Source organism: Crocuta crocuta, unplaced genomic scaffold (genome assembly GCF_008692635.1).
Source record: "Crocuta crocuta isolate KB4526 unplaced genomic scaffold, BGI_CrCroc_1.0 scaffold197, whole genome shotgun sequence".
NCBI lineage: Eukaryota > Metazoa > Chordata > Mammalia > Carnivora > Hyaenidae > Crocuta > Crocuta crocuta.
In genome coordinates this window covers 8,733,509-8,747,722 of record NW_027532002.1, presented here as the reverse complement: position 1 = coordinate 8,747,722, position 14,214 = coordinate 8,733,509, and the positions used below count along the sequence as shown (strand labels likewise).

Below are 14,214 nucleotides of genomic sequence, written 5' to 3'. Positions count from 1 at the left end.
TGCTGTACTACTTTGTGGGAATTTACTACTTGGGAATTTATGCTTGCTGATGCCAATTTTCTCTTTCACCTTGCAAAGCTCAATAAATCGTGGCCGCTCTCTATACTCTATTAGAGAACAATCCTGTCACTTTAAACCATGTCTGTAAACCATGGAGAAAAGACAATAGCAGAAGCGATCATTTTTAGGACTTTCAAACCACTGAGAATCTTTGTAAGATAAACTGATAAAATCCTAATATTATGAAAACAAGCAATTCATTAGTGTAATCTGAAGCACCAGAAAGTTATATGTTATTATAACAGTTAAGTAAAATTAGGGAGTTCCTACGTCGTGTTCATTTTTTATATATGATATATGCAAATATTATATATATATGTTAGTAATATATGTGTGTAGAGTTTCAGAAGAATTAAACATTTAAAGTTTAATCTTTCTAAACATTATTTTTATCATAGTGGATCAAAACCAATAAAACAGGAAAATCTATTTATTGCCTTTGCTCTTAACATTTCTTTTTGGAATTTTTTTCACTTTTCATCTTCTTTTTGATAACGAAGTCACTGTAGCAGCCAAAGTACATATTTCAGTGTATATTTTATTCAATTCACTTGATTCAAGTGACTTTCCTACTAGTCTTTATTTGCTGGTGTTTGGAGTTAGACTTCTGTCAGCACTAACCACACAAAAAGTTCATTTTAGAATAGCAAATGACCATCTGGTAAGAGTTTTGCTAGGAAAAGTATCTGAGGAAGGCCAGAGGATACGTCACTATGTCTAAGGGATACCCTGGTCCGGTGACGCTCAGAGTAAGAAGCAGAATATAAAACAAATTAGTGAAGATAAAGAGGGAAATTTCAGTACAACATAGCCTAGGTTATCTAGGCTTTTGCTTTTTTTTTTTTTATTATTCATTTATGTCCAGAAGAATGAAGATAAAATTCCAAAGATGCACATGCATACTAATGCTCTAATCCTACTGTCAACACCAATTAGTTCTGTGTGCAATTTTGGTTCCAGAAATTTACATCTTCCTCTTCCATGAAATTAGTCTAGAGGATGGACATGAAAACAAGTCACTAGTAACAAGTTTTTCATTTATGATTAAGTGACCCATAGCCTAAAACTGGCTACAATACATACCACTCTGAACAGCTCCCTGTATACTACTCATTTTATTAAGGCTTCGTACAGATATGCCTTAGCATCTTACAGACATTCAATTTTAAAATGTAAATGGTACAGGATATTGATAAACCAATTAGCACTGATGCAAAGCAAATTCCTCTTTTATCTCAATTACAACATGACAACTTAATAGGTCAAGATAGTTTAACATCTGAGACAAGGGCAATTCAATAAACAACGGCATCTTGATATGGTAATTAAGAGGAAATGTGAATCCATTACTGTGTTTTAAAGAATATCTCAAGCACTTTGGCTCTTTTATTGCTTTTATCAAAAGCTGTGAGATGAAACACTACTTTGATTTGTGATAGATGTGGTAAGCAGTTTGGGGAAATGTGAAGAAAACACCTGAATGAAGCATCTTGCTAATGAAGCATTTTCTAAAATAAGAAATGTGTACTTATGATATTCATGCAATACAAAACATTCAAAAAATTAATTGGGTGATTAATCATATGTAACATTCCTAACCCAAAAGATGAAAGGCTAAAATTAAGACATTAACCTTAAGCATTCTAAAAGATGATCGTCATCATAGGAGAAACAAAATTCCTGCATCACTTTAAGCAAAGTATGAATGCCATTTTATTTTAATGGGAAGACACACCCTAAATGTAAAGTAACAAAACCACAAGCCAGTTAAGATGAGAAGAGTTATGTACGTGAGTTGCAGCTTTATGAATGCCATCCAGTTTATCCCAGGACTAAACAACCAAAAGGCCTTTCAGTGAATAGATACATAAAAGCAGCCATGTGCTACTGTAACACTTGAATTCACTGTACATTAAAACGGTGTTTTACAAAAATGTGCCCTACACTGCCAAAGCATGTTTAAATTTTATAGTAAAAGTGTTCCTTGCATTTCAATACAACAGAAGAAATGGGGCTCCCATATAAAAAGGATAATGTAACTTCAAATATACAGGACAATGCATTTTATGGCTGTGGCAAAGAATATTCTTGCTCTCCAGGGCCCAGTGGTCGTCAAATAAGCAAAGTCTATTAAAGTTCAATAATGAAGTCCTTTCAGAATGTTCCTGGATCAACTCATCCATCTGTCATGAACACGTTTTTTTTTTTTTTCCCCAACATCAGAAAATCAAATAGGCAAGCCCATAAAAATTGTTAGTACATGAAAATATACATTCGACAAACCTGATTCCAAGATTCATAGCTTCGGCAGTCCCAATCATACTAATGGCTAATAGCATGTTGTTGCAGATCTTTGCAGCCTGAAAAGAAATGAAGTACATATTAAATATCTTCATTTTCAAGCTGTAACTCACAGGAAGTTGTTCTTCACCCACCTCACAGGCTTCTTTCTAGAAGTAAGAGTGTGTAACTGTTGATTCTCTCACGTGGGGAAAGGAACGTGGTGGTGCTCCACGCCTCCTCCTGAGCCTGCCAGGCTGCCTGGGAGCAGGATGGTAAGAAACTCACAGTGGTGCCCGAGCTCCTTCTGTGGGCTCAGTCTATACGGAATACTGACCTATGTGGCATGACTGCTCTTTCTCCCCCCGGTCTCACTGAGATATAGTCGACCTACAGCACTGTATAACTTTAGACTGTACATCACAATCATGTGACTTATTTGTATCATGCAATAATTACCACAAGTTTAGTTACAATCCATCTTTTCATGCAGATACATGAAAAAAATGTATCTTTTGCCTTGTGATGAGAATCTTAGGATTTACTCTTAACAACTTTCACACACACCATATGGCAGTGTTTGCTCCAGTCGTCATGTTGTACATAACGTCTCCAGCACGCCTGCCCTTTATGGAAAGGCACTTACATTCTAACTGGGGCAATAGAGTAACTAAAGATAAAGAAAGGCAACAAACAAACAACAATTAGGTGGGAAACTATATGGCTGTAGGACAGAGACGGTGGGAATTCAGAGAAACAAGATCACTTGAGGGCAGGAGCGGAGAGGAAGTAGAACCTGAAGCCATCTCTTGGAAGGCCAGGCAGGAATTTAAAAAGGCAAGAGGGAGAAAGGAAGAGAGCACAGGAAAAGAAAAATACGTAAGAGGGATTAAATATATCAGAGCATGGGAGAACAGTAAGAAAACTGACTCATGGGCGTACGTTTTAAGGAATGGCAAGAAATTGGATAGTTAAGCCTGGGGCAGAAGCTATGAAAGCTGGGGTGGAGAGTTAAAATTTGACACAACAGGCAACAGGCGTCTATTCAAAGTTTCAGAATGGGGAAGTCTATGATGACACAAACATCTTGATGAGGTTGGTTCTGGTTACAGCGTTGGCAGAGTGGTAAACCCGGCATCCAGGCTTTCCGAGAAGTACACGAGGTATGAGACAACGGGAGAAAACTGGATCAGGTAATGTGAGGAATGGACAAGACTGTCAACAAGGAGAGACACTGAAGCAAAAATCAGTGGAACATGAACTTGGAGACTGGACAAGAGAATGGAGACAACAGGTTTATCTGAGATACTATCGAAGTCTTGAATAAAATAAAGAGGGTGGCAGAGACCAGAACGAGGCATTAAGAGGAGGGAAGATTGAGTGAGAGTGTGTGTGTTGGTGGGAGGGGGACAATGAGGTTGACTTCTGAGTTCAGTGCTGCCATTCACCTCTGTCTGATTAGAGAACTGATATATTTCTAAAGGAAAATTATCTGCGTTCCTTTTTAAAAAATTTTTTTAACGTTTATTCAGTTTTGAGATACAGAGACAAGAGTGTGAGTGGGGGAGGGGCAGAGAGAGAGGGAGACCAAATCCGAAGCAGGCTCCAGGCTCCGAGCTGTCAGCACAGAGCCCGACATGGGGCTCAAAATCACAAACTGTGAGACGATGACCTGAGCCAAAGTCGGACGCTTAACCGACTGAGCCACCCAGGTGCCCAGAAAATTATGTGCTTTTCAAGAAAAAGATAGAAGTGCACAGATTACTTCTTCCTGACTGTATTACAAAGCAAGCTGCAGCACATTATTCGATGGAGGATAACGGCAATGCAGACACCACGCACACTTCCTACAGAAGCGGCATTATGGCTGATTTCAGTGGTCACCAGGAGGATATATCAGAATGTGAATGATGGAATTTCCAGTATCTTTTAAAATAAGTTAATTGGCTGACATCTGCTTCATTCCAACAGGAATGATGGAAAACAAATTTATTCCCAATTAATTTAAGAAAATCTGAGCAAAGAATCCATTGATTGAACAGAGTAGGGAGGAATAATAGTGTGGTCAGGAAAGACAAATGAACCTTAGCCAATTTTGTATCATCAGGTCAGGGTCATTAACGTGAAATTGTTACCTGCCCGGTCCCAACAGCTCCACAATACACCACATTGGAGCCCATGCACCCCAGCAGCTCCTGGGCAGCAGCAAATTCATCTTCGACTCCTCCCACCATAAATGTGAGGTTCCCAGACCGAGCAGCTCCCACACCTGAATAGTTTGGGGGTAAAGGGACAGAACAAAAGGATACATTTCTTTAAGTGTTTAGGTAGACAGTAAAATTAGAGAAAAGTCTCAAAACAAATGAAAACATCTTGCCTCCAAACTGTATTTATGTCAGGCATGTAGAAGACGCCCTAAATCTCTCCTGGAAGAGATTTTTTTTTTTAAAGTAAAGTCTGCACCCAACGTGGGGCTTCACCCCAAGATCAAGAGTTGTGCGCTCTACTGGCTGAGCCAGACCTTCTCCTGGAATATTTTAAAAATCAAGTATTGTGGAGTTTAATAATAGCCCAAAAGGACATACAGATTCAAACTCTTATTCTCAATTCATCTCAAAGATCTGGCATAATCATGGCAAGAGTCATATGGGAATTTGAAATGTGCAATTTATTATTCACATGCATCTTTTACTCTAAGAAACCTATTCAAGTAACTGAAAGTANGATTTGGGCGGTCTTTGGCCCATTTGCTTGCTCTCCACATGCTATCTACAGATGAGAGCTACAAAGAGGAAGACCTGGCTCTTTCTCCCACAAACAAGTAGGCATTTCAGATGGTAAGAGTCTTTTTTTTAAGTTAAAGAAAATAGTTGCTTATTTAGACTGATTATTCTGATGTGCACTTTCCAATGTTATTTGATTTTTCTTTCCCCTCCTGCTATGCACCATTTGGGCAATTCATTCCTCGTGATATGAGCAGGAAAAAGAAATGAGCTTTGGCTTGGCTACTCCTTCACAGCTCTTAGAAAGGTCTGATCCAGGGTCCTTGATTGGCATGATTGGTTAGCACACAAAACATGCCCTACGCTTGTCTTAAAACAGGAGGGGAAGCTTCATTCATCTAACTTTTTATTAACTGTAAAAAAAAACCCCAAGAGTATTATTGCTGCTTTTAGTACTAAAGAGATTTTAATTCATAATTTTCAAGTTGGGCTTTGTTGATCAAAACCAGGAAAGTGTGTGGAAGAGCTAGCATGGTTTTTGCCTTTATACTTTATTTTATAGGATAGCTGGGAATGAAGAAACCATCTCTGTCTATTTACCAAACCTGGCCATTAGAATAGATAACCGCAAATAATGGCCCACTTTTTAATTTAATTTAATCAATGAAATACAGTTTTTATATATAAAAACCCCAAGCGAGGAGACCCCTATTTCATTGAAATTGTGAATATTTTGCCTTTGCCAAATCAAGTAGCCTTTCTATTACAGTTTATGCTATTTTAACTCATTGTTAAAAACAAAAGAGGTCAGCATTATGTTAGCCAAATAACTGTCGAAGAGGAAGTGCCCACATGTTATGAAAGCCTGAGATACTCACACATAAGGTTAAATTACATTATTTCACAATATTTTCAGACACACTTTGGAAATGATTATGTACAAAAACACAACTATAACAAATGCTTTTACTTAGCTGGTCTGTGTCCTTTGAACATTCTGATAATGTTGAAGTCTAAGACACTTTGTTAGTTTCTAATTTACTTCACCAAGATGGTAGGTCATTACTCTTTTACAATTCTCTTGCTCAATTTCTATTGCCATTTTTATTCAAACCCCATAACTATCTTTACTCTTAATCCTGTTGATCTGACCTAGGAAAATTAAGTAGACGATTTGAGTCAAAGCTTACAAACAAATCCAGCACTATCCATCATAGGTCAATAGCTTTGTATCTAGATTACAGACTGCTAAATAGCTTCAGAGAGTCATTTATTAAAGGAGAATTAATGCTGACAATGGTTCTCAGCTGGTTAATCTTCTGACAGGTGTACTTCCTCACTTGTTCAAACACATATTTCAAAAAGAAGAAATAAGTTACTTAAGCACGAGAAGATCACACACAAAAAAGAATAATTCATCTTTTAATTCAGATGTCTGTGGCATTTCTACTCTCCTCTGAATGTGGTGGGATAATTATTAGGACTTTCGCATAACCCAAGCACCAGTGTAAGGGTCTGACTAGCCTGAGTAATTCTAAAGCTTTGGCATTCCTTGGGACCGAACCCTGTCTTTCCATACTTATTCCCTTAAGTGTGTGACGCTGTGAAGCCTAGTCCCATCACGAAGGCAAAATTAAGACCTAAGTAATCCAAAAAGAAATGTAACCATTTTAGCTTAGGAAATAAGATCTAGGAAGGCAGAACTTTAAAGTATGTAAGGCATCCTACAGATTTCAGAAGACATTGTACAGATTTTGAGATCTATCAATAATAAACAATAAACCTATTATAGTGCCATGCCGTTTTAATTCAAACCTACTTCTCCAAACAGGCAAACAGAACAACACACACTCAAGCAGTTGCTAGAATTCTGCGAGAGGAATTTATTCTGACCTTACATTTTAGTAATTGTATATACAGAATCAAAATATGTCCTGTGCTTAATTCTATCACAGCATTTACAACACCTTATTCCAATGTTTGATTTTCTTTTTTTACATTTTAAATGTTTTATTTATTTTTGAGAGACAGAGAGAGACCGCGTGAGCAGGGGAGGGTCAGAGAGAGAGGGAGTCACGGACTGAAACAGGCTCCAGGCTCTGAGCTGGCAGTCAGCACAGAGCCCGACGCGGGGCTCGAACCCACGAACCGTGAGATCATGACCTGAGCTGAAGTCGGACGCTTAGCTGACTGAGCCCCCCGGCGCCCCCTCCGAAGTCTGATGTTCTTACCTGACCCCTCCATTAAGCTACAAGCTCCTACAAGATCGGCACTGAGGTCTTGTTTCTGTCAGCACTCCCATTATCTGCCACAGTGCGTGATACATTCAACAGACGGTTGTTTGAGAAATCGTAAGAAATTCACCCAAATTCATAGGAAGAGTAATTCATAAGTTCATAGAAAGAAGAAAAATCTGGAGATGGACTATCTGGTTTAGGGGATGTACCATTTGCTGGCTGTGTGATTCTCAGTGTATAAAATGGGAAAAGCATTAATAACTTCTTCGCAGTACGGCTGTGATTATATGAACACATATATGCTGTAGAACAGGACACACTATTTAAATGTCAGGCCTTCCTACTTTATGCTGTGGGTTGGTGGAGCAGGAGTTTTATTTTTACCTACATAACGCCTCGAGTCCCCTCCTATCTTCTCATNAGGAAGTGCCCACATGTTATGAAAGCCTGAGATACTCACACATAAGGTTAAATTACATTATTTCACAATATTTTCAGACACACTTTGGAAATGATTATGTACAAAAACACAACTATAACAAATGCTTTTACTTAGCTGGTCTGTGTCCTTTGAACATTCTGATAATGTTGAAGTCTAAGACACTTTGTTAGTTTCTAATTTACTTCACCAAGATGGTAGGTCATTACTCTTTTACAATTCTCTTGCTCAATTTCTATTGCCATTTTTATTCAAACCCCATAACTATCTTTACTCTTAATCCTGTTGATCTGACCTAGGAAAATTAAGTAGACGATTTGAGTCAAAGCTTACAAACAAATCCAGCACTATCCATCATAGGTCAATAGCTTTGTATCTAGATTACAGACTGCTAAATAGCTTCAGAGAGTCATTTATTAAAGGAGAATTAATGCTGACAATGGTTCTCAGCTGGTTAATCTTCTGACAGGTGTACTTCCTCACTTGTTCAAACACATATTTCAAAAAGAAGAAATAAGTTACTTAAGCACGAGAAGATCACACACAAAAAAGAATAATTCATCTTTTAATTCAGATGTCTGTGGCATTTCTACTCTCCTCTGAATGTGGTGGGATAATTATTAGGACTTTCGCATAACCCAAGCACCAGTGTAAGGGTCTGACTAGCCTGAGTAATTCTAAAGCTTTGGCATTCCTTGGGACCGAACCCTGTCTTTCCATACTTATTCCCTTAAGTGTGTGACGCTGTGAAGCCTAGTCCCATCACGAAGGCAAAATTAAGACCTAAGTAATCCAAAAAGAAATGTAACCATTTTAGCTTAGGAAATAAGATCTAGGAAGGCAGAACTTTAAAGTATGTAAGGCATCCTACAGATTTCAGAAGACATTGTACAGATTTTGAGATCTATCAATAATAAACAATAAACCTATTATAGTGCCATGCCGTTTTAATTCAAACCTACTTCTCCAAACAGGCAAACAGAACAACACACACTCAAGCAGTTGCTAGAATTCTGCGAGAGGAATTTATTCTGACCTTACATTTTAGTAATTGTATATACAGAATCAAAATATGTCCTGTGCTTAATTCTATCACAGCATTTACAACACCTTATTCCAATGTTTGATTTTCTTTTTTTACATTTTAAATGTTTTATTTATTTTTGAGAGACAGAGAGAGACCGCGTGAGCAGGGGAGGGTCAGAGAGAGAGGGAGTCACGGACTGAAACAGGCTCCAGGCTCTGAGCTGGCAGTCAGCACAGAGCCCGACGCGGGGCTCGAACCCACGAACCGTGAGATCATGACCTGAGCTGAAGTCGGACGCTTAGCTGACTGAGCCCCCCGGCGCCCCCTCCGAAGTCTGATGTTCTTACCTGACCCCTCCATTAAGCTACAAGCTCCTACAAGATCGGCACTGAGGTCTTGTTTCTGTCAGCACTCCCATTATCTGCCACAGTGCGTGATACATTCAACAGACGGTTGTTTGAGAAATCGTAAGAAATTCACCCAAATTCATAGGAAGAGTAATTCATAAGTTCATAGAAAGAAGAAAAATCTGGAGATGGACTATCTGGTTTAGGGGATGTACCATTTGCTGGCTGTGTGATTCTCAGTGTATAAAATGGGAAAAGCATTAATAACTTCTTCGCAGTACGGCTGTGATTATATGAACACATATATGCTGTAGAACAGGACACACTATTTAAATGTCAGGCCTTCCTACTTTATGCTGTGGGTTGGTGGAGCAGGAGTTTTATTTTTACCTACATAACGCCTCGAGTCCCCTCCTATCTTCTCATCTTAGTCACTGTCTTCTCCAGGAGAATTCTGGCCTCTCTGGCTACACACGAGCGGGTGTGCACTACACCTATGAACAGTGGGAGGGGCTGGCCCAGGTGAGGAGGCACTGGAGTGGCCCGTGGACCGTGCTGTTAAAATTACAGTGCAGACCTCTAGTAAGACCGTTCAGGGGCAGCAGGCTATGTGGGAAGGTGACAGGAATGCTGCATCTGTTTTACTCATTCAACAAAATTTTTTTAACTGAGAACGTATTAAGAATCAGGTCCTGTGGTGAGTCCTAGAGTAACACAGGAGTAATACATGACCCTGCTCCTAAGAATTTACACACTTGTGATCCACCCACTTCCCTCCTCACCCATCCCTGCCACCCTGGACTGAGCCATCACCACCGCTCACCTGGATGACTGCAACAGCCTCCTACTTGCTCTCCCTTCGGCTCCTGCCTCCACAGTCTATCCCCCAGAAGGCAGCCAGAGGGAACCTTTTTTTTTAATGTTTATTTATTTTGAGAAAGAAAAACAGTGTGTGCACATGCAAATAGGGAAGGTGCAGAGAGACAGAGGCAGAGAGAGAGAGAGAGAGAGAGAGAGAGAGAGAGAGAGAGAATCCCAAGCAGATTCCACGCTGTCAGCGCACAGCCAGACATGGGGCTCAATCTCATGAACTGGGAGATCATGTCCAGAGCCAAAATCCAGAGCTGGATGCTTAACCTACTGAGCCACCCAAGTGTGCCCAGAGGGAACCTTTTAAGACATAAATCTAGTTCACGTTTCTTTCCTACTCTCAAGCCTCCTAATGCTTCCCATCATTCTCAGTATAAAATTCAAAGTCCTACAAAGCCTTCTATGATGCAGCGCTTGGCTACCTCTCCCATCTCATCTCATGCCACCATTCTCTTCATTGCTCAGTGCTTTCGCACCATCCTGGACCCCTACTGTTCCTGAAATGAGACAAATACATTCCCATCTCAAAGCCTTGCACTTGCGCTTTGCCTAAAATGCTCTTCCCCTAGATATTCATGACTTGTTTTCTTCACCGCATTCAGATTTTTTCTCGAAATTTACCTCTTTAGAGAGGCCTTCCCTGACCACTCGATCCGACAACTCAAAAACGCACCCTACTGTTCTCTATCCCCTTCTCTGCTTTAATTTTATTCACACTACTTATTACTACCTATTTATTTTAACTCTTCTATTTATCTCTTTTTGATCTGTATTCCCCGCATGAACAATTGGCTCATGAGGACAGTAGCTCTACTGGCTTATTCACCCCATATGCATGGTGTCTGTTACATCAGATGCTCAGTTAAAAATACAGCATTTGTTCAAAAAGAGGGAGAGGAGGAAGCACTGGCGGAGGGAAGAGCAAGGAAACAAATGAGCGCAGTACTGGGTGATAAGTGTTCTCGCAGACACAGAAGAGGCTAAGCATTACAGACAAAGCATCTGCCACCCTAGCAAGTCATTAATTGCTCCTCGCCCTAAGTTGTTTCATCTTGAAAGTGAGATGATGAGATAAAATTATCACTGAATTGCTTTTAAGCTTTTGAAATTCCATAGTTTGAACTTTTCAAGTTCACAATATATCTACCTTCCCACCACATTTATCATTTCAATACATAAAACCAAGGCATGTTTCATTTTATATGACATATGAATGGTTCCAAATTAGAGAAAAGAATTAGAAAATGAATTTTCTCGTGTAACCACATTAATTAAATCTAACAAGTCTACATGTTTGTGGCTGTCTTTAATGTTTTTAGCTATCACTTTCCTGTGATGATGCCTCTAGGGCTTCTCTCCCATGACCCCAAAAGCAGAAAAACTGAACTCATTTGTACAAATGAAAAGGCTAAGGCCCAAACCATTCAAAATAGGTGCTTAGACCACCTGTCTTTAAAGGGACAAGCGTCTTCCACTTCTCTTTGAATCTGCTTCAATTCAATCAACGTTAGAGTGGAGAAACACTTTAAATCTAATCAAAGTCTCAAAGCCAGCCCCTCTCCCTTTCTCTCTCTCTCAAACATATCACAGGAAGTCCCCATTACCTAAACTATTTTCTTTCTTTCCTTCCACTCTTACTTATGGTTGACATAAAAAAAACTGACCACTGGAGATCCATTTGTGTGTGGTCCTTAACCCTGGGGAGTAAGAAGAAACAGTCCTTGTCCTCAAGGAGTTTGAAACCTAGCGTTTGTGGTGGTGGAGGTGAGTGAGTACGCGTACATGGAGATGGGAGAAGACAGAAGGCAAACAGATCATTATAAATAGTAAAAGACAGATGTCTACTCCAGGAGAGGTCTATATACAGACATGCGTAGGTGCAAAGAAGAAAAATATTGGCAATGATCTGTTCAGTGCCTTTAACAATTTGCTCGATCCCTTGTGCTTAGGAGAATATTTGAAATACAACTATTCCAGAAGGTCCAAAATATAAGATCACAGTAGGTATAAAACTCAGTCGTTGCCCTCAAAAGGTCTAAAATATAATTAGGGAAAAGAGACATATACTCAGAAATAAATGCCAAAAGGTAGCATCATATACCAAGTGTCATGGATGAGAACAATAGCCACCATATCCTGATTGTCTCTTTCCTTCCATTTTTTAACTTCCATCATTAAAAAAACAATGAGTTCTCAGAAAGAGAAAGGGTGGAAAAGGAAACAAATTGTTCTCAAACAGTAAGGGTCTTGCCATCAACTGTGAGTAGGCTTGAATGCTTTGATAAGAATATAGGTATTCTGAACCTGTTTGCAAATTGTGTTCGGAGCAGTTTAAACATGAACTGAGCAGGGCGTCTGGGTGGCTCAGTCGGTTAAGCGTCCGACTTTGGCTCAGGTCATGATCTCACGGTTCGTGGGTTCGAACTCGTGTCAGGCTCTGTGCTGACAGCTAGCTCAGAGCCTGGAGCCTTTTTCGGATTCTGTGTCCCCCTCCCTCTCTGCCCCTCCCCTGTTCATGCTGTCTCTCTTTCTCTCTCTCTCAGAAATAAATAAAACATTAAAAAAATTTTAAAACATGAACTGAGCAAATAATTTTGTATCATTTATATGTGGACACTGAGTTCTGGCTACTATCTAAATTCATACACATAAAAGTCTATCTCTCTTCACAACCAATATGAGTTTGTTTATTGGAAGAAAACAGAAAACTGAGAATCAGAATTAAGAACAAATACAAAAATGAAACTGTAAGATTTCACAATGAATTTCAAATATGGGTCTGAGTATCTTCGAGGTCTTGGCAAACACTATTTGGGAGAGGAATAAAGGAGCCTCAAGGAAAATGTCAGTCTACCTTGTATCGGGTTACATGTTTTTAAAAAATTCTCATTTGGAACTTCAATCAGGAGACAGCAAACAAAATAATAGATGCTGTTCATCACATTTTCACAACAAAAGCAGTAGTAATTTTTTCAAGGTAATTCAATTCTTGTTTTATATCTCTAATCTTAGCCCACCTACAACAGAACTCAATATTAACAATAATCACCTCTGTCTAATATTTATGTTTATCTGTGTCCCAATGTTTGGCAGTTTTGTTATGAGAACCAAAACAGGCTTAAGTCTCAAATTATGCATCCACACGAACATAACCAGCAGATGAAGACATCCTTCACTCTCACTCAGCATTTCTTTTTTATTTTATTTTTTTAATGTCTTATTTATTTTTGAGAGGAATAGAGACAGCATGAGCAGGAGAGGGTCAGAGAGAGAGGGAGTCACAGAATCCGAAGACAGGTTCCAGGCTCTGAGCTGGCTGCCAGCACAGAGCTCGATGCGGGACTCGAACCCACGAACCGTGAGATCATGACTTAAGCTGAAGTCAGACGCTTAGCCGACTGAGCCACCCAGGTGCCCCTATCACTCAGCATTTCTATATGACGCCTCACTGTTGTTTTCTAGTAGGTAAGAGTTGTTCTTTCTGAAATACTTGCATGTTTGTGTTCACCAAAAAGAACTACATAATTCACTGTATCTGCCCTTTCGTCTGGAGTTGTAGGAAGCAATGACTTTCTCTTTTTTGTCCTTAAATGATTTTTTTAAATTTCATTTTCTTGTCAAAGGACTCTAACCACTTCTCTGGTTTTCTATCTACTCCCCGCAACAAAACCATCATGCTATGCATACTGAACTATTTACAGTAGCTGGAATGTGCAATGATTTCTTTCTTTCATGCATCCATGTCTTTCCTAGGCAACTCCTTTGTATGCAGTTCCCTTGCCTTCCTTTGCCTGGCTAACTCCTGTTTATCTTTTAGGACTCAACTCATGTGAACTCTAAGAGGCAATGCATGACCATAATCCCCTTTGTCTATGTTTATAACATTTCTAGTGATAATTGTAATGAAGCACATATACTACTCTAATCAATGATTTTTCTGGTATGTCTTGTAAGGATTCTTATGGTCAAGAGCTGCTTGAGTCTTCTTAGCACCCAGCATATATCACATGTGTGATAAATGTTCATTGTCTCTTTAGGAGGTAGGCAGAGAAGAAATCAATGGCTACTAAAATAACCAAGAATACTAATTAAGACTAAGTAAGACAATGTCTTCTAGCTTATCAAAAAAGTCCAACTTTCGAGTCGGCCTCTTCTCCGTATGTGTTAACGGAATGTTCACTTACTGCTGCACAAACATGCAAAAGCAAACACGCACATATATAGAGACATG

The 14,214-nt window shown here is 39.3% G+C and overlaps 1 protein-coding gene across 1 annotated transcript in view; it reads right to left on the bottom strand.

The window, feature by feature from the left end:
- HIBADH (3-hydroxyisobutyrate dehydrogenase) overlaps window positions 1-14,214 on the bottom strand; it is a 105,367-nt gene that overhangs the window by 10,752 nt on the left and 80,401 nt on the right. Inside the window, exons 5-6 of the mRNA XM_077775394.1 lie at window positions 4,476-4,609; window positions 2,344-2,420 (exon numbers count right to left, since the gene is read on the bottom strand). Of these exons, the coding sequence (XP_077631520.1) occupies window positions 2,344-2,420; window positions 4,476-4,609 (211 nt within the window). The remainder of the gene's footprint in view (window positions 1-2,343; window positions 2,421-4,475; window positions 4,610-14,214) is intronic.